Consider the following 25630-nt stretch of genomic DNA (forward strand, 5'->3'; position numbering starts at 1 on the left):
TTAGAAACCTGTGGGAGGGTCAGCTATGAGTCAGTTCCAACTTGATTGCAGTGAGTTTGAGTGGGCTTTTGTGTTTTGTTTTGTTTCGGTTTTTAGGTTGTGAAAGGAACACGACATTTTAAACAAATTTCCATTTTCTCTAAGTGCAATGGGAGCAACTAAACATTTCTAATCAGAGAAGATGAGGTAATTAGAAACATTATGCTAGCTGTCATTTGGGGAATTAAATGAAGAGAGATGATGGGATAAGATCAAGGAAAAAAAATGTTTGATGTAGATGATGAATTCAGGGTGTCTTCTCCATTACCCCCCTTTTCCCAGCCCAGCCATCCTCGTACATCCTACTGCAAGATTAGCTCCTTGAAACACAGTTCTGACCTCACATCAAAGAATTTAATGGTAGTCCAAGTGTTCATGGAATTAAAGTAGCATTTTTCATCATATTGCTCAAAGCTATCAATGGTCAAACTCCATATCAATTTTAAAGCCCTGTTTTCATTTCTCTTTTGTAGATCTGGCTGTACACAGATACTTCATATTCCAAGCTTTTCAACACCATGTCCTTGCCCCGAAGTTTCTCACTATTCTTTTTGCTTACACTCTTAAACTCTGTTCCTTCGTATCCTTGCTCAGATGCCTGCCCTCCCAGATGCTTGATTTGTGTCAACTGAAAGTGGTTTCTCTTTCCTCTGAATCCCATTATAAGGCACTCCTCAGTATAATGGCATTTGTTACTTAACCACTCAGCAGGGCAGTTTAGAGAGTTAAGTCAATGTATTATACAAATGAACTCTGAAGCCTAATTAGTAGATTCTGATCCTTTCTCCAACCATTTTCACTGTATGATATAAATATGCCACCTGAGTTCTCTCTACTTCTATTTCCTTTTTTGTAAAACACAAGTTTTTCTTTTTATTTGCAATGGAGTTGACCCCAATTCTTTTCAGCTCCACGTTTGTCAGAATAGATCTGTTATTAGCAGAGTCACTATGAGTCATAGCTGACTTGAGAAACCTAACAAGAACAATTATATAGTAAAAGCTGCAAAAATATTTGGCATGACTGTACAATTACTTTAAATCATTTACATGCAATATCCATTCTATTGAGTTATAATGTTGAACCTAATCCACGTCTGATTTATTTTTATGACTTTCAAATTCCCTGCTGCTTCACACAAAGTAAATAAGTATCAAATGTGTGAATTAGGATCACAATGATTCATGAATACCTGACATTTCAAATTGTTGTCATGAAGATAATATTTCCTTTAGTAAATTAGCAAAAATAGATCATTGAGTAATTGTTTAATGTGTGTTTTTGTGTGTAAAGCATTCTCTGTGAGATATAAACAGAAACATACATTTAATGTATGACATTTGATGTAAAGTTGTTACTGTTATGTACCATCAAGTCAGAACTGATTCATAGCTGACCCTCCAGCAACTTTCCAAAGACAGTAAATCACATTAAAGGAGATTGCCCATTTTTCTCCTTACCAAATGATGAATTTGAATGACATGTCTTTGAGTTGGCAGTGCAATTCCTTACCACAAAGCCACCATTTGATGCAAAGATTAATATATATATATATATATATAACTGAAATATTAAAGTAGAAAAAAGTACATAGTAAAAAATGGGTATAGATTTTGAAAGAAGTGCCTACCATGATTAGAGAAGGTTTTACTAATGTGATAACATGTAATTACCCTGCAGTGAAAATGGTGACTTTCAGAGGAAAACATAAATACAATCAACTATCTTAACAAATTTTGTTGCAGTCGAAACTAGCTCGGGGTGCCCTCATGTGTTAGAGTATAACTGTTTTATTGGGTTTATTTGGCTGTACCTTTTTATGGGAGCAGACTCAGGCTGCACTCCCATGACATCTCTAAATGGTTTTGAACCATGAACCTTCAGTTAGTGTTCAAGTGCAAACTGCTTATACCATCTACTGACCTACAAGTCTAGCTGCTTAACAGACACTATCATAACCTTACTTAATCTAAGCTTCAAAATAGCCAATGCAGAAGTAGTAGTATTGTCTCAGTTTTACAAACAATAAACTGGAACACAGCAAGGTAAGGTTAAATAATTTCTCATAGTCACAGAATGAATAAAGAATAGAGTCAGGACTGTAACCCAAGAAGACTGGACCCAGATCCTGCGCTCTTCATTCACCACACTACTCAGCCCCACAGTCTTTCAATAAGATTTCCGATGCATATCCAAAAACTTCTCCACCAGGGTGAAAAGAGAAACCACAGACTGGGAAAAAGTATTTGGTAATGACATATCAGATAAGGGATTTATATCTAGAATTTATAAAATACTTGAGCACCACAATAAGATAAAGGTAAACAATCCAATTGAAAAATGGGCACAGGATATGAGCAGACACTTCACCAAAGAAGACATACAGATGCCCAAAAAGGATGTGAAGAGATGTTCAAAATCTCTAGCTCTAAGAGAGATACAAATCAAAACAACTATGAGGTATCATCTCACCCCAGTAAGAACAGCAAAATTGAATAGAACAGCAAACAAATGCTGCCGAGATTGTGGAGAAACCCTTATTTACTGTTGGTGGAGTGTAAAATGGTGCAACCACTGTGGAAGGTGGTGTGGCGCTTTCTCAAAAAAGTTGCAAATAGAATACCGTTTGACCCAGCAATTCCACTTCTGGGACTATACCCCAAAGAGACCATAACTCTCACCCAAGCAGATACATGCATACCCATGTTTATCCTGGCTTTGTTCACAATAGCAAGAAGTTGGAAACCCCCCAAGTGCCCATCAACAAATGAATGGATAGAGAAGCTGTGGAATATTCACACAATAGAATCCTATGCTGCATTGAAAAACAAGGAACTCATGCAATATTATTCAAAATAAGTGACCCTAGAGGACATTATGCTGAGTGAAATATCTCAGTCACACAGGGACAAATACTGCATAGTACCACTGTTGTAAAACAGGACTGACATCGGGGTTGAGGGGAGACTGAGAAAGATGGGATAAATAATGTATACTGTATTGAAACAGATGAGGGAGAAAATAGTTTAAAAGGGATATGTAACTAGGTATTATTGTCATGATAGGAGTCCAGAGCGAAGGCTGCATAGTAGAGTGGACCTGGGGGGAGGGATTGTAAAACAATGAAAGAATTTTTCTTTTACTTTTCAAAGAGAAAAGTGTACTGGTGTGGGGAGGGGGGCAGGTAGAAAAGTACAACAATGAATGAATGGAAATCTAAAGTCTCTGTAAATTTTTGTTAAAATTAATGATAATTTTTAAAAAGTTGCAAAAAAATAAGATTTCTGCCCATGAACTGAGATATTTCCAGTTATATACTTTATTAGGTCCATTAGAAATTTGTTTTCTATTTTTTTTAATTTTTATTTTAGCTATACTTGAAAAATGACATATTAAATCCTGACCAATTCAGCAATTCATGTACAGTAATAAGGCTTCAGGTTCTCACCTGTGAATTAAAAATTTGAAGATATATGTATAGTTACCAAACATGGAAAGAGAAGTAATTCCTTTAAAAGAATAATAGTATACTTATGCATACACACACAGACACACAGAGAGAGGGAGAAGGGGGGGGGCGGGAGAAAGAGAGAGAGAGAGAGAGAAAGAAAGGAAGGAAGTTCTAGTGATCTAGCAGTAAGAAGTTACACTACCAACCCAATGACAAGAGATTAAAAACAGTAGCTACTCCCTAGGATAAAGATGGGTAAATATCCTCTAATGCTATTGAAAGCCTCAAAAAACCTACTGAAGGTTCAGCTATGGTTCCAACTTGAGGGTACATAATAACAACAGAAACAGACACTCAGACTTCTGGTGTAGTATAGAAAACTTAACAGTAATTCTCAGAAGTGTATAGGCTCTGCTGAAAAGGCCATCTCTAGTAGAAATATTCCTGATTCTGTACATTCTAGTCTTTAGGTAGGTGTTTATCACTCTTTTTTAAAAAACAAAACAAACACACACACAAACCCTGTCACTTTTCTGCCAGGAGAACGAAGGTATATGCTCCTTTAATCTTCTATTAAGGCTTCATTATTTCTTATCACTATTTTTCCTTTTTTCTTCTGCTCAAATTCCTTAGCAAACAATAGAGCCTGCTGTGCAGAACTCCTAAGTACCACTGGACACGTGTACAAATTTTGTGTGTATAAAATACAGGAACCAAAACAAATTAATAGAATTTTTAACTTGTTTTGTGAAAATAGTAACTAAAAGGTTTGTTTATCTTATATGAATGCTTGGCTGACTACAGACAATTTTCTGGTAGATTAAATCCTGAAAGAAAACCTTTGGCGGTGTATCTTCAGCATGGGAGGGAAAACCAGAGGCCAAAACCCCAATGTTGTCAAATCAATTCCAACCCCTTTGAGTTCTATAGGACAGAGTCCAACTGCCCCTTAGGGTTTCCAAGGCTCTAATCTACAGAAGCTGATTGGTTTTCCTGCAGAGCAGATGGCAGATTCAAACTGCTGACTTTTCAGTTCTCAAACAAGCACTTCACCATCTAGAACTCGAGCTTTTTATCCTTGTCAAGCACCCTTGAGTCAAGTAGGACTTATAGCAACCCCACAGAACAACAACAGATCTGCACTCTGTTCTGTCCTGGCCCATCTAGATTTACCTAATTAATTTGAAGACTGAAGGTAGATATTGTATATAAAGGGAAAATAATTTCTCTCCAAAAATGTAAAAAGTACCCTTAAGCACTTCTTCTATCTGTAACCATTCTTCATTTTTCCATTTCTCTTTGGTACTTTATCTAGTATTCTTCCTGCTCCTTAAGAATTTAATATTTGTAGATATTAACTAGAATGTATCCTGCTCCTTAAGAATTTAATATTTGTAGATATTAACTAGAATGTATTGATAATACTACCTTTAGTAGAAACATTTAAGGAGTATCAGATTATCATAATTTACACTATTACAGAGAAATGTTCTATCTACCTCATGCTCCCTGGCTTTATTTTGTTTTTCAATATGAACATCTCTCAAATAAAAGCCAGAAATAAGTCCCAATATTTTGGAAGTGGATAGATGGTCTGTTATAAAAACTTTACTTTCAGAAAAATCAGTCCTTTAGTTCCTGGCACATATCCATAAGCAGGGCCAATATAATTCTTAGTCTCTGAGTACTTGCTCAAAACCGCACAGAAATATATGAAAGGTAGTACCTGCATATACCTTTTGCCCATAATTGGCCATTTGTTCTTGTGTGGCCCCATAGAGCCTAAACAGATGTTTGTCACAGCTTTTGTGCATTTTTAATACAACTCCTTATTTATATGTCTACCTTCCCAGGTAGGTCCTTGAAAATGGGAATTTTGTCTCTTATTGACCTTTATGTCCCTAGCACAGTCCTTGGCCTCTGATAAATATTTTAACATTTGTTGAATAAAAGTCTGGAGTGAGCAGAGTGAGTCACTTCCTAAGTTAAGAAATAAATAGAGTAATAAATAGTGAGTAATAAATAAGTAGAGTAATAAATAGTTTGTGGCTCAAATATAGGGTATTCTTAGCAAAGATATCTTAGAATGGTATTCCAGGGAGTGTGAGAGATGAAGTAAGCAAGACTTGAGTAAGACAATGGCAATGAAAATTGCTGGGCTTACCTATGTTGGAAATTAAGGAGAAGTAAGTGTGAAACTTAGAAACAATTACTAGAAGCTCCTAAAAGGCAAATGTTAAGAGTTTAGTGTAGACAAATTCAATGGTTCCTCATATGGGAAATGAACAGTCAAGATAATATTTTAAAGTATTGTTCAGGTGAGTGTATAGTAAAATCTAGATGCATAAAACATCGCATCATGAACTACTGGTATTTGCTCTCTGGGTCATCAGTTAAGCCTGAAGGTCTTTTTTCTTCTTACCTCCTCAGGTTGTTATTTTGTACTTTGAGCCAAGCACATTTCGCTGTATTCTTCTAAGATGGGTTCGTCTTCTGGGTTTTGCTACTGTTTATGGAACGGTCACCCTCAAGCTTCACAGGTATCGCATGTTTCATTAGTTATCATTCCCATGGAGGGATCATAGTGTTTCCTTTAGCACACAAGTATAATTTAGGTTGACTACTTAAGCGGCTTGTTAAAAATTTAAATAGCATGATTTTATATATATACTTAATGCAATACTTTTTAATTCATTAAGAATAATGTTACTATAACTGAACCCTTTGAACAAGGTTATGTCATTAGTTTTTATAAAGTGTAAATCCTGAATAAAGATAAATTTTGTGTGTAAAACAGTATTACAAATTGGGAATAGGATGGAATTAATAGTAACACATGTTCAAAGTCAATATGTTGTTGTTAGATGCCATCAAGTATGACCCACAACAAACCTGTGAACAACAGATATGAACCCCGTCCTATCCTGTGCCATCCTCACATTTCCTGAAACAATAGAGTCCATTGGGCAGATACTGTGTCAATCCACCTGGTCCAGGGTCGTCTTCTCCTTCACTGACCCATATAACGAATTCAGCAATATGCTTATGTGGCAAAAGTTATTCCCCAAAATGAAGTACCATGCTCCAGTTACATTTTGCTGATATTGCATAAATGAAATTAGTTCCAAGAGAGTAGGGTCCTTGACTTTCAATCTATTTTTAAAAATGTATGTGGTAAATGTCAGTATGAAAGCAACAAGTGATAAATTACCTTTCTACAAAGTTTAGAAGGGTGAGAAATCATTTCAAGTCAGTCTTTTACCTTCCCCCATCCCCACCCCCACATATTTTAAACAAAGTCTCAGTGTAGTGAGTGGAGCCAGTGAGCATTGGAGATGAAAATATATTTCTAAATCAGGATAAAACTGTAGTCTTTAAATATTTTGGTTTCCACTGTAAGGCATCTATAATTTCTTGCTAATTTGTATAGACCAGTTGATCTTAGTTGCCAGAATATATATTTTATTTAAGGATGCTCCATTTCAATCTTTTCTTTTTCTTATGTTCTATGATAAGTACAGATTCTTCTACACAAGAATATCCATGTCTTTTTCTACCTTTCTGACACCTTAATTACTCAAGAGTGCTCAAGGATACTTTTTTTAAAAAAAACAAATACTCTCTTCCAACCAATATTTGGATTTAAAGAATCCTTTGTTGTGAGAGATTACAAAGGATAAAGGACTGAATAGGTCCAATTTAAAATATCAGTTTAAACTCTAAATTTTGGAAAAACTATAGCCTTCAGCTTTTACCAAAAGGAAAGAATTATGTCAATAGCTTATGTTCGTTCAGACTCCCACTTTAGCCCATCTATATCACAGCACACTAAGCCACTATGTTCTTCTGTTCTTCTAGTACCTTTTATGTTCCATTCCTTACCTAGTAGCTGTTTTTCAACTAGTGTTCACTAAAGGAATTGTGAAATCAATGACAGCCTGTCATGGGCCTTAAACCTTCTAGAAACTCTTGAAAGAACAGGTGGGCTCTTCATTCTTGAAAATGACCTTTTCCTACTATCAGCCTAGCACTTTACATCCTTTACTTTAATAATTAAAATGCTTAATATTTTGCTTACTTGTCTTCTTTACTTTCACTTACTTTCTTCTTGAAGTGAAATTGTTATGCCCAGTACTTTTCACATGACTAACACACTGGTGCTGTTTGATACATAATAGTTGATTAATTTTCCATATAGACCTGGAAGCTCCATTCAACATATACCTAAACCTATAGATATTCTGACACATAGAGACTCTATAGTAGGGTTTCAGAAGTAAACTGCCAGATTTTTTTTCTCCTGTGGATCAGCTAGTGGGTTTGGTAAGTTTGGTGTGATATGTTTGCGAAGTGTAGAGTATTTAACTATCCCCACATATCCCCTGATATGTCTTTCCACAAATCAACCAAAAAGGGAAAATCCAAACCTATTACAGTTGAGTTGGTTCTTACTCTTAATGACCCTCAATCAGATTTCGAGGCTGTATAACTTTGAAGGAGAAAATTGCTCGTCTTCATCCTGCAGAGCAATGAGTGAATTTGAACTTCTGACCATTTGGTCTGAAACGTAATACATTATTCACTACATCACCAGGAATCATTCAGATAGATATGCTCCTATTCACTCTGCTTATGGGAATGTTTTCTAATGTGTGTGGAACAGTAGGGTCTCCTAGAGAATGTCTGCTGGGACATAGAGTATAAATAATATTAAGTAATACAGTGAGAAATTTATGTCTATATATGTTCCTTTTTTAATCCTTTTGGGGTTTCTCCAAGAGAAATATCAGTATGGAGCTAATAATGTTGTTGTTACATGCCATCAGGTTGATTATGACCCTATGAACAACACATCTGAACCTTCTCCTGTCCTGTACTATCTTCATGATCTCCACTATAACTTACCTCAGTGATAAAGTCAATGTGTCAACCTAGCTCTTGTTGAGGGTCTACCTCTGACCCTTCCCTGTACAACACTGTTGTTGGGTGGTCATGGTTGTTGTTATGTGCCATCGAGTCACCTGTGACTCATAATGACCCTATGTACAACAGCCCTAAATCCTGCTCTATCCCATGCCAATCTTATTGTCTCTGACAAACCTATCCCCATTAATTACCCTAGTGACAGATTCAATCCAACTCATCAAGGGTCTTCCTCTACTGCGCTGGCCCTCCACCCTCCCAAGCATGACATTCCTCTCCAAGGACTGATCCTGCCTTGTAACATGTTCAAGGTATGTCAGATGGAGCTTCAGAATCCTTGCCTCTAAGAAGCAGCCTGGCTTCACCCTCTAGAGAAAAAACTTGTTTTTCCCCTAGTAGTCCATGGTATAGTCAATACTCTTCTCTAGCACCACAGTTCAAAGGCATCAACACTCCTTCTATCACCCCTAGTCATTGTTCAGCTCTCTGTTGCATAGCAAGTAATTGCAAAGGCCATGGCCTGTATCAGGTGCACCTTAGTCTCCAGACTGACATCTTTGCTCCTCAGTACCTTGAAGAGGTCTCTGATAGCAGACTTTTCCAATGCAATTCGTTTTTTAATTTCCTGCCTGCTGATACCAAGAGTCTTGATTGTAGAGACAAGCAAACTGAAGCTGTCAATAATCTCAATCTCTTCACCATCTATCATGATGCTGCCTATGGGCCCATTAGTGAGAATCTTTATTTTCTTGATGTTAAGCTTCAATCCTTATTGAAGGCTGAAATCCTTGACCTTCTGCAGCAAGTGCTTCAGGTCCTTCTCAGTTTCAGCAAGCAGGATTGTGTCATCTGCATAACACAGATTGTTGATGAGTCTACCTCCAATCCTGATGCCACACTTCTCATAGAGCCCAGCCTCCTGGATAATCTGTTCCACATATAGACTGAAAAGATAAGGAAATAGGACACATCCTTGATGCACACCCCTCCCAATTTTTAACCATGCAGTGTTTCCTTGCTCTGTTCTGATGACTGCTTCCTGGTCCAAGAATAAGTTTCGCCTAAGCACAATCAAGTGTTCTGGGAGTCCCATTTTTCTCAGAATTAGCCAGAGTTTGTTGTGATCCATACAGCCAAATGCCTTTGCACAGTCAATGAAACAAAGATAGACATTCCTCTGGTACTCTGCTTTCACCCAAGATCTATCTGACAGCTATAATATCCCTAGTGCCATGGCCTCTTCTAATCCAGCCTGCACTTCAAGCAGTTCTCTGTTGATGTGCTGTTCCAGCAGTTTTGGATAATCTTCAACAGAGTCTTGCTTGCATGTGATATCAATGATACTGTTTGATCATTTCCATATTCCTTCAAATCACCTTTCTTTGTAATGGGAACAAATATAGATTTCTTCTAGTCAAAAGGTCAGGTGACTATCAAGTACTTGGGCCTTGTTTTTTGCCAATTCTTTCAGAGCAGCTTTAACTCTAGTAGGTCTCTAATACTTGTTCAGTAGTTTCTAAACTTTCTTTGTAACAAAGAGATCAGACTCTAGACCCAGAACTGGCTCAGAGCTTTCCCACCAATATTATGTATACAAAATGGATTCACTATGTTGGCTGTGCTTATTTTTATATTATTATCTAGTTGTGCAAAAAAGATCACCATTTAGCACAGCAACATAAATCTGTTTCAAAATGTTTTTGACTAGTAAAGAGAAATAGAAATAAATTTAAAGAAAATATTGGCATGTCCAGTTTTCAGAGGAATCTTGAGAGTAAAATGCAAATGATTGAAACCTGGAAAACTAGGTTACTTCATCATGTTTTTATTTTAAAGATTGGAATTAAAACTGTTTTCTCTCCGACTATATGTTTCCAGAAGCTGTAGCAATGGAGAGTTCCCCACTGAAGGCTTAAATTGAGTAGAAACTATTTCTAATTTAATGAGCTGAATTATTCTTATCCTGCCTGAACCATATGGCTTTATTATGACACTCAGCATTTCTTTTCCCTTGTTGCTTGAATTTGACTAATATCGTTTAAGCCTATATACTGAATAGTTAACAATGCTGGAAAAATGTGCGCTTCTTGAAAAAAGACTGGCTAAACGAGCTTTGTATTCCCCATATCCAGTGTTGTGCCTTGCCAATATCATATATTCTAATATTTTTGAATGAATGAAAGCATGGAAATTCTGAGAGCTGGGTATCTTTGGTGAATATTTCTCAGACTAAAGAGACATGGGGCCTTGAAAAAAAGATTTATTTGTGTTTTGTGGCAATTCAAATGAAGAAAAGTATAAATCCTGAAGAATTTTAATTTCAGCTCTCTTCCACTATATACTTAGACAATCTAAAATAAATTTCCTTAACATATGAGATTCAATACTTACAACTGTAAAATGACCTGTGTATACCTTATCTATGAAACTGTCCTCAGTATTAAAATATAAGAATTTAGGTAACTACAGCTAAAATGAGCAAAAAGCAGTTTCTCTGGGAAGATATGAGGAAATTTTAAAATGGAAAAAACCAAACCCCCACCAACCCTAAAAAACACTACTTTGAAAGATCTGACCTATGGTAGTGTTAGGGATCAAGGTAACATAACCTAAAGGATGATGCCACGGCCTATTTTTTTTTTTTTTAAATGAAAACAAGTAAATCTACATCTTAAAGTGCGAATTCTAAAACAATTTTTAGTTCTGCTACATAAATGTTTTAGTCCTTTGAGAATATAGGTTAAAAAAAAGACCCCAAGACAGTGTGGCACTGGTGGTACTGGTAATGACACAAAGATCAATGGAATAGAATTGAGCATCCTGAAATCAGCCCATCTACCTATGGTCAACTGATTTTTGACAAGGTGATGAAATCAGTTAAGGGGGAAAATGACAACCTTTTTAACAAATGGTGTTGGCAAAATTGGAAAACTGTCTGCAGAAAATGCAAGCAAAGATCCACACATCACTCCATACACAAAAGCCAACTCAAAATGGATCATTGACCTAGGACTATAACCTTCATTAAAGAGAAGCTTGGGAGAACTCCTAATTCACAGCATAAACAGTCTTCCAAGCATCCTGAAAATTCTACAACCAGGAGAGGATAAAATAGATGAATGGGACCTTCTAAGAATCAAATCCCTATGCACATCCAAAAATGTCTCCAACAGGATAAAAAGGGAAACCACAGACTGGTAAAAAATATTTGGTAATGACATGTGAGACAAGGGACTTATATCTAGAGTTTATAAAATACTCAAGCACCACACAAGATGAAGGTAAATAACCCAATTGAAAAATGGACACAGGATATGAACAGATAGTTCACCAATGAAGACAATCAGATGGCCAACAAGCACATGAAGAAATGTTCAAAATCCCTAGCTCTAAGAGAGATGCAAATCAATACAACTATGAGTTATCATCCCACTCCAGTAAGAATAACAAAATTTAACAAAGTAGTAAACATCAAATGCTGGCGAGGCTGTGGAAAAACTGGGACCCTTATTCACTCTTGATGGGAGTGTAAAATGGTGCAATGACTATGGAGGGCTGTATGGTGTTTTCTCAGAAAGTTGCAAATAGAAATATCATTTGGCCCAGCAATTCCACTCTTGGAATATACCCTAAAGAAACCATAACTGCCATCCAAGCAGATATATTCACACCCATGTTTATTGCAGCTTTGTTCACAATAGCAAAGAGTTGGAAAAAAATCTAAGTGCCCATCAACAAACAAATGGATAGAGAGGCTCTGTCATATTCACATAATGGGGAATACTATGTTGCATTGAAAACAAAAAAATGAAATATTATACAAAATGGGTGACCCTGGAGAACATTATGCTGTGTGAAATATCTCAGCACAAAAGGACAAATATTGCATAGTGCCACTGGCATAAAACGGGACTGACATTGGGGTTGAGAGGAGGCTGAGAAAGAGGAGGTAAATAATATGCATTATATTAAAGCAGATGAAGAAGAGAACTGTTTAAAAGGGATATATGATTAGGTATTATTATCATGACTGAAGTCAACAATGAAAGCTGCACAGTGGTGTGGATTTGGGGGAGGGATTGTATAACAATGAAAGAATTTTTCTTTTACTTTTCAAAGAGAAGAGCGAATTGGGGGGAGTGGTGGACAGGGAGAAAAATGCAACAATGAATAAATGGAAATTCAAAATCTCTGTAAACTTTCCTTAAAATTAATAACAAAAAAAATAAATAAAATTATATATATATCATAAAAAAGACCTAAGTTTTTGTTTTATTTCATAAGTCATTTTTCTCAAGGCTCAGTAGATTTGCTGAATATTTTTCCCTTCTTTGTCTCTCACTGATGAATTAGGATTTTACAGAATTCTTGAAAAACAGAAAATTTTCTTTCATTTTTTATTTTTTTAAGTTTTATTTTATTAATTTTAATGAACATTCACAGAGATTTTTTATTTCCATTCATTCACTGTTGCACTTTTCTTCCTGCCCAGCCCTCCCCATCCTCACCACCCCACCCCACTCCCCACCCCGTCCCCAGTTCCCTCATCTCTTTGAAAAGTAAAAGAAAAATTCTTTCTTTGGTATACCACCACCCTGAGTACACTCCACTATGCGACCTTAATTCTAGACTTGTGATAACCATAATACCCTATCATATATCGCTTTTAAATTATTCTCTCCCTCATCTGAAAAACAGAAAAATTTTAAGCAAATATTATGAAAGAATAGGAACTTACTCTGTCATCAGACATAATACTGGTAGCCACGAGTGGGGATTTAAAAACTTTGCTCACTTTTACCAGCTCACTCATATTTTTCTTTAGTCCTCTCTCTCCAACATGAGAGTCATACAGCCAAAGACTACCCTATCAAGTCAAAGAAAAACTACAACATAATCTTATGAATAAAGCAACACTGTTGTGTACCAAGTTGGGTATGGTGAGGATCTATCCTTTCAGGGAAGAGTATTTGATCACTGGCATAGTTTAGAATCATCTCCACATGATGATAATAAAAAAATATATCAAATCTTAGCTGATCTAACTATTGCCTTAAATTTTCTGCAGACAATAAATTGCTCGATCTCTGCACAAGGACAGCTCCTTCCCACTATCCCAGATCTGGAATACCACAAAAGTAATGTAGTTTATTTGAATACGAAACTGTTTCTCTCTGGAGAAAGAGAAAGAAAGGGGAGAGGGGGAGGTACAGGATTTAGCTAGCTCAGTACAGATTGGTAAAGAAATAGGGCTGACACAGGCAAAAAGAGAAGCAGGTTCATTTCTAAAAAGGAATATCCTGAAGTAACCAGGGATCAGTTGGACCTAGTACACAACTGTGGCAGGGTGGATCTTAAAGAACAGTCAGCACTTCTGTGGGTTTACAGAAAGCTTCCTTATTTTATGGAAATTTGGAAAGACAACTCAGAAAAAAAACCAAATATAGTCTCAAGAGTTAAAATAAGGAAATGTTTTTAAATGGAAAATGATGGAGAGATTTAAAATTTTAATGCTAAAAGAACATTTTCCGTTCCCTGTTCAACAGTTTCTGAAAACACGTTACTTTTTCCTCTTCCTAAGGCTAACAGCAAAAGACAAAAGACTTTTTTTTGGTAGTACTTTAAAGATGAATATTTAAGCAAGCTATGAAAGCATTCTTCTGGCTGTGGACTAGAGATTTTTGTTTCATGCATTATTCAGCACTCCTTGCTCTGGATACAATGCATAGCAGCTTTCTCTACTGTGCTCATTAGCACCAAATATTTACAGTTTGTGGGAAGGTTTATTTTTTATATTTTACTTCCTAGTAAATTTTGAAAAGAGAATAGGAGGCATTCATTTATTGTATTTATCCTATAAAGGCACAAAATACAGTAAACTACCCTATATTTAAAATAGCAAAAGAATAAAATAAAGTATGTGGCAATATATGCCATTGTTGTTAATTGTCATTGAGTTGATTCCAACCCAAGAGAACCGCAAGTGTGGATTCCATGCTTTTCAAAGCTGTGACTTTTTAGAAGCACAGTATTATTCTTTACTTCTGAGGTGCTTTTTGATGGATTTGGACCTGGAATCTTTCAGGCCATAGTAAGCCATTGTTTAACAATTTGTGCTACACCCAGGGACTCCTTCTGGCAATATGGAGACTCTAAGAATATGCTGAGAGCTGGAATTGGATAACAAGAAGGGAAGAAGCCTCTCTGCATTTCTCAACCTGAGAGAAATGAAAAAAAAAAAATTAAGCTGTGTATAGCAATATAGAAATACATTGCTATGAGCAATATATTAAGTGACTCAGAATGCATCAAAAGAAGATGGAGAGGAATACACAGAACCATTGTATGAGAGAACTGATTGACACTTAAAAATTTCAAGAAGTACCGTATGATCAGGGACCAATGGTAATGAAGAAGGAAGTAGAAGCTGCATTGAAGACACTGGCCAAAAATAAGGCCCAAGGTATCAATGGGATAGCAATTGATTTGTTTCAATTAAGATGAACCTTGGATATAATCATTAGTCCATGCCAAGAAATTCAGAGGACAGCTGTCTGGCCAATGAATTTGAAGAGGTCCATATTTGTTCCCTTTCCCAAGAAAGGTGATGCGACTGAATGTGGAAACTAACAAACAATATCATTAATATCATATGCAAGCAAAATACTGCTGAAGATCACTCAAAAAGGGGAACTGCCAGAAATTCCAGGGATTTAGAAGAGGCTGTAGCACTAGCGATAGAATTGCTGATGTCAGATGGATCCTGGCTTAAAGAAAAGAGTACCAGAACATCTATTGTCCTTTATTGACTATAAAGGCATTTGACTGTATGGATCATACCAAGTTGTGGCTGACACTGAGAAGAATGGGAGTCCCAGAGTACTTAATTGCACTCATGCTGAACTATACCCGGATCAGGAGGCTGTTGTGTGTATAGAGCAGTGGAATAGTGCATGGTTTAAAACTGAGAAGGAAGTATGTAAGGATTGTATTCCCTCCACACCTATTCAATCTGTATGCTGAACAAATGATTTGAGAAGCTGGACTCTGAAGAGTAGTGTGGCTTCAGGATTGGAGAGAGATTCATCAATAACATATGTTATGCATGTAACACAATCTTGCTTGCTAAAAGTGAGGAGGACTTGAAGTAATTGTTGCAGATGATCAAAGAACGCAGTCTTTGGTATGGATTGCATCTCCATGTCAAGAAAACAAAGATTCTTAATACTGGACTGATAGGCAACATCATGATGGATGGAGAGGAGATTGAAACTGTCAACAGCTTCATCTTACTTGGATCCACAATTACCCTTGGTGCCAGGAGTTAGAAAATAAGGAGACACTTTTCACTGGGAAAGTATAGTTAGGGACCTCTCCAAATTAGTGAGGAATAATGATGTCAGTTTGAGGACTAAGGTGAAACTGATTCAGGCGAGTCTTTTCGATTACTTGCTATGTATCTGAGAGCCAGACAGTGAATAAGGGTGACAGAAAAAGAATTGACACCTTTGAACTGTGGTGCTGGAGAAGAGCACTGAACATCCTATGGATGGCCAAAAGGACAAACAGCTATGTCTTGGAGAGGGTGTGACATGAGTACTCCTTGGAAGCAAGAATTATGAGGTTTCACCTCACATATTTTGGACATGTTGTTAGGAGAGGCTATTCCTTTGGAAGGGACATGATGCTGAGATGGGTGGAGGGTCTGTGAAGGAGAATAAGACCCTTAACCAGGAAGATTGACACAGAGATTGCTGCAATGGGCTCTTGTGTGTCAGGAAGTGTGAGGATAGAACAGGGTTCAGATTTTTTGTTCATAGGGTAGCTATGAGTCAGACCCAACTCAAAGGCACCTAACAACAAGAATGAGTAGTATAATGAAGACTGATTCCTTTAAATTAATCTGTGATAACAGTGTGAGTTGAAATACAATCAATAGCAGTGGGTTTTAGTATTAGGTGGCAAGAAATTAGGGAAGGAGTCTTAGGAAAATATCTAAAGTGTTGCCATTGGAGCATGTTATAAAGCACAGCCATTGAGGAGTCACTAGAGTCAGAATAGACTCCATGCAGACTTGTCCTTAACAGATTATTAAACATGCATTAAGTCCTCATGTATTAGAGTAAAATCAGACTAATCTTTGCTATCAGTGGTAAAGCTTGGATATGAGCATGCACAAAATTCTTCTAAAATATTTCTATTTGTCCCTATACAAAAAGAATGATCCTGAATTATGACTCATAATGGTGTGACAATTTACCCACCTCCACCAAAATAATATAGAAATAAAGCATCCTTAGAACACATGCCTATGAACATTGTATTTTAACTTGGGAGTGAAAAAACATTTAGCATATGGATCCTGATTACTAGAGAATATAGGCCTGCCTTTCTGTTGAGCTCACTGCAGTTTTTCCATCTTCACTGGCTGCCTACTCTTGGGTATTCTCTGGTAACTTAGTGGTAAGTAATTGTGCAGCCAAGGCAAAGACACAAGGTTCAAATCCACCAACTGCTCCACTGAAGGACGAAGGGCAATTTAGTGACTCTGAAATCCCACTTAAGGGTAAGCTTTAGGTTGGTTCTGACATTATGGTATACAACAACTCTGGAATATAAAATGTATTTAAGTGAGAGTACTGTGTATAGTGACATCCTTGAGAATCATAATTCTACCAAGAAAAAGGGAGTTCATTCTTAATCTTCTGAGGAAGGTTTGTTTTTCCCTGTCAACAAGTGTACTATTTGCAGTGGTAGCTAAACAAATTCTAAAGTCACAAAAATGTGACTTGTAAGAAAACATCTATACCTTCCCTCACATATCCACAATTTGGATGCAATAAAAATAGACATGCTCAAGATTAATTCTTAGGAAATTAAGGGTTTAATTTGATACTTTAGAGCTGTTTGTAGCACTGGCATTTTTAAAATTCTGGAGGAAAAAATATTTATAAATAACTTGAGTTTCTGGTTCTCTTATTCCTAAATGGGTTTCTAAGATTGAGATTGAAATAATTTCCATAGAAAGTATTTAAATATAATATTTAAATGGTGTTTCATGAAAGAAAAAAATAAAAAGTCATTTGACTCCCAACAAATATAAATTTCATAATCCATTCATTAAAGAAATAGGGTGGAATGTACCATGCTAGTGCACAGAACCTATTTTGAAGGCTGTGGTGCAACTGTCTATTGATGCAACCTGCTTGCATGTACCACTTGCCTGCTGGTGACACCTTCCTGATGTTGTCTGATCCCAAAGGCAGGGTCTAGACTTCTGCTGCCATATGGTATACATGCTCTGATAGGTCATTGGCTCACCTGGACTTCAGTTACTCTGCTAGCTCTTAGTATTTTCAGGTATTCAATTCAAATTAGTTGAATTCATTGAATTTGACTAACAAGGAATGTAATGCTCAAGCTAAAAAATCTCTGCCACTGTGTCAGAGCCAAGTGATAGCTGACTCTTCATTGGGTTTCTGAGATTCTAAGTCACACGAGGAAATTTCCCATCTTTCTTTTATGAAACCATTTGTGGATTCAAACTACCAGAAGGTATGGTTCACAGTTTCTTTGCTTGAACCAGACCTCAATTTGCTCACCTGATAATATTCTGGATTACTTTGTGTGTATGCTAATTTTCATCATTGTTAGCTGCTATCAAGTCAATCCTCAATTCATTGTGGGCCCATGGAATATAGTGTTCCCAAACCTTGTATAATATCCATAATTGACTACAGATCAGATCATTGTGACCCATGTAGGCTTTCATCACCTTATTTTCAGAAGTAGATCTAAGAATTTCCTACTAGACTGTCTTAGTCTGAACACTCTCCTGAATTCTATTAAGAATCACTGCAAGATCTAACTTGGCTGGTTACTCTTTTGTTTTAAATCCTTCAGTGGTTTTCTATGTAACACAGACAGCATTTAAGTTACATGAAATTTCCAAAGTAGATTGAAAAAAAAATCCACAGAAACAGAAAGAAAAGTAGTAGTTGTCAGAGGTTGGAGAATATGGAAATGGAAGATGATTGCTTAATTATTTCAAAGTTTCTTTTGAAAATAATGAATATATTCTGATTTCATAACATTGTGATGATACTAAAACTCACTAAAATGTAACTTTAAAATTGTCAATATGCTGAAATTTACATTATATAAATTATATCTCAACTTAAGCATATAAAAGAATTCTTTTGCAGAAAAGGAGAGATTTTGTTAGACTTGTCTTTTTATCACAGCCCCCTTTGTCTTAGTTCCTGATTATCATGCTTCAACTGTTTTTCCCTTCCACTAGCTTCAAATGTGAGATTTTCCAGAGTTAAAAATAATTGATTAATATATTAATTTATCTGCCTAATGACTATCTTAAGTGTATGTACACCTTTCCTCACTCAAAAAGAGTGTGTTGTAGGACCTTAGCTCTGTAAGGAAAGATGGGTGAGTAAGTCCTTGGTACAATGGCTGATTCTCTAAAATAAAGATTAAAAAGTACTACTTACAACTACATAACTTTATATCATATGTCCTTTATCTTAAATTGGCATAAACACTTGTTTTCTAAACCATGTTCTTTTGATGCTCTAGCAATATTGCAAATATAGGACATTTTTGTAACAATTAAGTTCCTTTGCTCTAGAGATGTTTAGTTTTCAAAACTTAAGAATAGGTATTTTCATAGAAATACATTTATATTGAGATATACTGCTCATTTTCCACTATTTCCAACTTACAGCTTACTACAGTCTAACAATAAGCAGATAGTGAATCATTAAATCAGATATTAAAAGTTTAGGAGGAAGCAAGACAAAATGGTGAAATGAGTGAATACTTCTACTTGCTTTCCCAGGAACTGACTCACTGAACAACAAATGAAGTCAATCACAGACTAATATCTCAAAACATGTGACAGTAGCAATATTAGAGAATAATTATATTATTAAATAATATTAGAGCAATATTAGTAGAAATATTAGAGAATAATGTTTAGCCTAGAAATTGGGAGGAGGAAGAGGAGATGGCTTTCAGAAAATTGGAGATCCTACCTGCTAACATCAGGATTGCTGTTCATAAGTATCTATTTTGATACAGGAGCTCTGGTGGCCTAGTGGGAAGAAGTTACAGTACAATCCCAAAGCCTCATGGTTCAGAACCACCAGCTGCTCCCCGGAGAAGGATGGCCAGTCTCTTCTGTGCAATGTACAGCCTCTAAAAAGCCACTAGAGAGTCTGTTATGACTCAAAAACACACAACATTTTGATACAGGATCTGGTTGAACCTCAAATTTGAAACATAGACAAATAATTAATTTGAAAAAGCGCTAACCCATTTTTTGTTGTTGTTGTTGTTGTTATTATATGCCATCAAACTGGTTACAACTCATAATGACTGTGTTAATATCAGAGCTAAAGCTTGCTCTATCCTGCGCCATCATCACTATCTGATATTCTTGAGCTCATTTTTACTATCACTATGTCAGTCCATCTTATCGAGTCTTTCTCTAACCTTTCTCAGCATGAAGTATTTTTCCAAAGATTGGTCTCTCCTGACAACATGACCAAAGTATGTGAGACCAAATTCTTTCCTCTAAGGAGCACCTTAGATTCCCTTTCCCCAAAGACAGACTCGTTTGTTCTTGTGGCAGTCCATGTGGTAGACTATACTCTCCTCCAACAGCACAATTCTTTATAAAGAATTGAAAGGCAGCTATTCATTTTCTATCACCCTTAGTCATTGATCAACTTTTACATGCATAAGAAACAATTAAAAGATCATGACTTGGATCAAGCACACTTAAGTCTTTAAAGTGATATCCTAGTTCTTTAGCTATTTAAAGAGATTCTTGATAGCATATTTTCCAAATGTGACATGTCTTTTTTTTTTTTTCACAGAATCTCTTTTTTTTCACTCACATATGTGGGGTTTGCTAGGGAGTCAAGGGGGGTGGGGGATGAGAAGGCAAGGGATATCACACAGTGAAAGTCTGGATTCAATAAATAACAGTTCCAAGTCAGGTTAACAGCAAGACATAGCCCCTCAATTAATCCAGGCAGCTTCTCAGTCAACAGCAAGACACAGTCCTTCAGTTAATCCAAGCAGCTTCTCTCAGTCAACAGCAAGATACCTCTGGCTCCAAAGGCTGTGTGCTGCTTCCCCTGCTGCTGCTTTCTCCCTTTCTGGTGTTGAGGTTCCAGTCCCAAGCACTCTAGCCTGCTGTCCCTCTGGCTACACCTCACCACTGTCGTCACTACAGTCTGGTTAGTTCTCCTTATGTTGGCCACACAGCTATTCATGGTGTTGAAGACGCTGATCAACATCCAGCCACATGTCCATAGTTGAAGCATCTGGAGATTACACCCTCAGGGGAGGCGATCACTACAAGAGTTGGTGGGGGAGCAATGACAATATATAGATGAGGCTGCTCACAGGTTGGCAGGTAGATGACGTTCTGAGAAGTAATGGTTCCTTTCCTTAGTCTCCAGAGACACCCCGTTGCTCTTGAGTACTTTAGAGAGGTCCCTAACAGCAGACCTTCCCGTCGTAATACGTCTTCTAATTTCCTGGCTGCTGCTGCCAAGAGGGTTGACCGTGGAGCCAAGCAAACTAAAGCTGTGAACAATCTCAGGCCATCCACTTCCAAAATAGCAGGCCTCTGAAAACCCTGATGGTATGCATAGGAATCAGATCGATTACATCTGGGGAAGGAACCACTGGAGAAGCTCAATATCATATGTGAAAACTAGGCCTGGAGCTGATTGTGGATCAAACCACCAACTACTCACATGCAAGTTCAGGCTAAAGCTGAGGAAAATGAAACTGAATCCACAGGAACCAAAATATAACCATCTCTGTTGATCATACGGTAATTATAATGACATAACATCAAAAGCAACATGAGGTCAGAGATGACACAGCCTTGCTTGCTGAAAGTGAAGAAGACTAAATGCTGCAGAAGATCAAAGATCTACCCTTCAAAATAGATTGAATCAACATGAAGATAACAAAAGCTCTCACCACTGGGCCAATAGGCAACACGATAATGAATGGAGAAAAGATTGAAATTGTCATCTGTTTCATTTTACTTGGATCCACAATCAACACCCATGGTAACAGCAGTCAAGAAATCAAAAGATGCACTGCATTGGGTAAATCTGCTATCAAGGACCTCCCCGAAATGCTAAAATGCAAGGATATTAGTTTAAAGACCAAGGTGCATCTGTGACATATCTTTTGATTGCTTGATTACTGTTACCATGGGTGTTGATTGTGAACCCAAGAAAACATAAATCATTAACATTTTTAAGGCAGTTCAAATTGGCATTGGGAGTTTGTGGGTCATATAATTACAAGGGACACAGAAGACGATGACACTGCATGAGAGTGCTATTGAATCTTGCTAAGTCATGATGGACTCTGGAACCAGAAGAAACTGCAAGGGGAGCAGAGTGAAGGAGGTACATCAAAGTGACAGGCACAAAGAATAGGAAACATTGGGGCACTATGGATGTGTCTGTGTTTGGGACACTATTGAGAGACAGTAAATCACCCACTATCATACCAAGAAAGTTGAACCCTACCACTTAGGGCAGCTTCTCTGAACAACTAAGCCATGGCCTATGAACACTGAATTCCAGAGATCAAGCATAAAGAATTCCTAAATCACCAATGCAAGATTAACTAAAAATAACAAAATAACAGTGCCACCTTTTGGGTTTCAGAATAAAATAAACTCACTGCCATAGACTCATTCTGACTTATAGTGAAGAACAAGGCTTTGGGACCCCTCACCTCCCCCCCCCCCCCAGGGTTTCCAAGGATGTAAGCTTTTGTGGAAGCGGACTGCTGAATCTTTCTCCCATAGAGCAGCTGCTGAGTACAGGTCTTGATATTTCAATAGGCAGATGTCACTTTAACATTAAACCACTAGAATGCCCAACCAGAAAATTTCACTACAATAAACATAAATAAACTAGAAGCAAAAGAGTTGGGGATAGGGAAAGAGATAACAAAATATTCCAAGCTCAACAAAAGTTAGTAAAACACACACAATCATAAGAGAAGAAGGAACCATCAAAAACAAAAGAGGAGCAATTATCTCCTATGGAAGGCAGAATAAAGTGAAGAATTGATAGTTTTCTTCAAAATGAAAAAGAGCTCATGAAACAAATGAAAGAACAAAATAGAAGAAACTCTTGAAGAAATTGAAGATATTAAAAGCAAACAAACAAGTAAAACCAAAGACTACTACTGGAAATAAAGACTTAGACATCTGAATATTTTTTTTAAGCAAGAGGAACAGTGGAATGGATTGAGAAATTATGGTCCATTCACACAATGGAATACTATGCAACAAGCAGGAGCAAGGATTTTGTAAATTACCACCTAACATGGGAGAGACTGGAGAGCATTATGCTAGGCGAACTAACTCAGTCTCATAAAGACATTATTGTAGAATGAGTATGAGGACCCAAGGAGGGGAGAAGGGTGCTTAACCATAGGGTTACACAATTTTATGCGTGGAGGGTGTGGTGGGTAAAGAAAGGGGGAAGATTCGGTGTGAAAAACAACGTATACAAACTTTGTAATTAAACCATTATAAATAAAATTTAGAAAATTTTTTAAAAAATTAAACCCAATAGAATTGAACAGACTATAGAAATACAAGATAAAATAACTGAACTCATCACATATAAAGAGAAAAAAAAGGCAAACCAACACAAAAAGAAACGTGTATTCCATTAAGAAATCTAACATTAGCATTATTGGGATCTCAGAGCACCACAATTAACACCCATGAAAGTGGCAATCAAATAAAAAAAATACTAAATTGGGCAAGCCAGTTAGCTAGGACCTCTTTAATGTGCAAAAGACCAAGCATACCATCTTAAAAGCTAAATTCTGCTTAACCTAAGCCATGATAGATAGCTCCTTTTGATTGATAGTCATATGAAATTTGGACAAAGAGTTTAAAAAAAACAACCAAAAACAAAAAACCAAAACCAAGCCAAAACTTAAAATCATTAACTTAATTCTTAATTATTTGAACAAATAAAGGATGAGCAAAAGATGTGAAAAGCTACGGGGTTGGGGGGGGATAACAATCATTAGGGCATAAAGAAATTATTACATTGCAAATAGAAAAACAATTAACTAGACCAGAAGTCAATTCTTTTCCATTATCATTAAAATAGACAACCCACTGGCTAGGTTGGCAAAGGAGGGAGAGGGGGAATAGCAAAGCCAAATAACCAATAAATTAAATCAGTCATCACAACTGGTCAAATAGATAAAGATTATAGCTATGAAAAATTCTATTTCAATAAATTTTAAACATGTATGAAGTTGACAAATCCCTAGAAAAACATGACCTACCCAAACCAACCATTATGATCAATTGAGATTCAGGCCAGTTCTACAAGAGTGGTTCAACATTAGAGAATAAACATAATACTTCTTATAAATGCTTATAAAGAAAAGGAAAGGAAACATAGAATCAAGTTATCTGATAAAGAAAAGGCCTTTGATAAACTGTAACACACTTTACTGATAAAAGCTCTCAGCAAAATACAAACAGAAGGGGAATATCTTAACATAATTAATGGCATGTAAAACCAGTACACCTTATATGCGGCGGGGAAAAGGGCTAAAAACCTTCCACTTGAGAATGGGAACAAGAGATTGATGCCCATTATCACTACTGTTATTTACCATCATGGTGGGGGTCCCAGCCAGAGAAATAATACATGAAAGAAATAAAAGGCATCCAAACAGAAAGGAAGAAATAAAAATTGTCTCTATTTTTACTTGACATGGAAACACAAATTAATAAAATATAATTATAGAAAAAAAAACCAATAGCTGTTAATTCTGGAATTAACAGAATATAGAAACATTGCAGGGTACAAGATAAGCACACAAAAAATAAACTGAATTCCTCTACACTAAAAAAGACTTTAGTGCAGCTTAAACCTCTGTTTTCGTTTTCATTGGCTCTTGTTCATATAGTACTTCCTGAAATTTTTCATTATCAACCCATTATTTTTGGTACAGTGAACCTGTATTCCTTCCATCTTCTGGTGCTTCCTGATCTTTCAAGATTTTTCCCATATCATATCTCAACATTGCAATTCAAGATTTGAATTTGTTTTTCAGTCCTTTCAGCTTGAAAATTGCCAAGTATGTTCTTCCCTTTATATCTAGCAACTCCAGTATTTTACACATTCAATTATTATACTTTGTCTTCTCAAGCTGCCCTTGGAAATCGTCTATTACTTTGTCATCACTTCCCTTTGTTTTAGCTTCTTGACACAGTAAGGCAATTTTCAGTCTCTTCTGAGATCCATTTTGGTCTTTTTTCTTTGTCTTTGTAATGATCTTTTACAATTCATGCTGCACTGAAGACACTGGCAAAAAATAAGGCCTTAGGAATCAATGGGTTAACGATTGACATGTTGCAACTAACATGCAGACCAAGACATGATCACCAGTCTCTGCCACAAAATCTGGCTGACTGACTGAAAAAGACCATATTTGTTCCCATTCCCAAGAAAGGTGATTCAACAGAATGAGAAAATCATTGAACAATATTTTAATATCACATACTACCTATGTTCATAAGAGATATTGGCCTGTAGTTTTCTATTTTGGTGGTGTCCTTTCCTGGCTTTGGTATCAAGGATATGTTTGCTTCATAGGATGAGTCTGGAAGTGTTCCATCTTGTTCTATTTTTTGAAATAGTTTATATAGAATTGGTGACAGTTCTTCTCTAAATGTCTGATAAAATTCACTTGTAAATCCGTCTGGTCCAGGACTTTTTTTGGTTGGAAGCTGTTTTATTACCTTTTCAATTTCTTCTTTTGTAATGGGTCTGTTGAGATGTTCAATTTCGGTTTGTGTCACTTTAGGTAGATTGTGTGTTTCTAGATATTTGTCCATTTCCTCAAGGTTTTCATATTTGTTTGAGTATAGTATTATATTTTAGGGCATTATTTTTATCGTAGGAGTGTGCAATGAGGGTTGCAGAGTGGATTATATTTGGGGGTAGGGGTGGGGTTTGGGGAGTTGCGGGGGGATTGTGTACCAATGAGGGAGTTTTTCTTTTGCTTTTCAAGGAGAGGCGCAAATGGGGGCAAGGGGGGGTGTTGTGCGGGGAGAAGGGTGCAACAATGAATGAATGGAATTCCAAAATCTCTGTAGATGTTCATTGAAATGAA

The 25630-nt window shown here is 36.6% G+C and overlaps 1 protein-coding gene across 1 annotated transcript in view; it reads left to right on the top strand.

The window, feature by feature from the left end:
* GPR158 (G protein-coupled receptor 158) overlaps nt 1–25630 on the top strand; it is a 570604-nt gene that overhangs the window by 460242 nt on the left and 84732 nt on the right. Inside the window, 1 exon segment of the mRNA XM_006887106.1 lies at nt 5921–6030. Coding sequence (XP_006887168.1) covers nt 5921–6030 — 110 coding nt within the window.

The sequence above is a fragment of the Elephantulus edwardii genome, unplaced genomic scaffold (genome assembly GCF_000299155.1).
Source record: "Elephantulus edwardii isolate Elephantulus edwardi_28Jun2011 unplaced genomic scaffold, EleEdw1.0 scaffold00054, whole genome shotgun sequence".
In the NCBI taxonomy this organism is placed as follows: domain Eukaryota; kingdom Metazoa; phylum Chordata; class Mammalia; order Macroscelidea; family Macroscelididae; genus Elephantulus; species Elephantulus edwardii.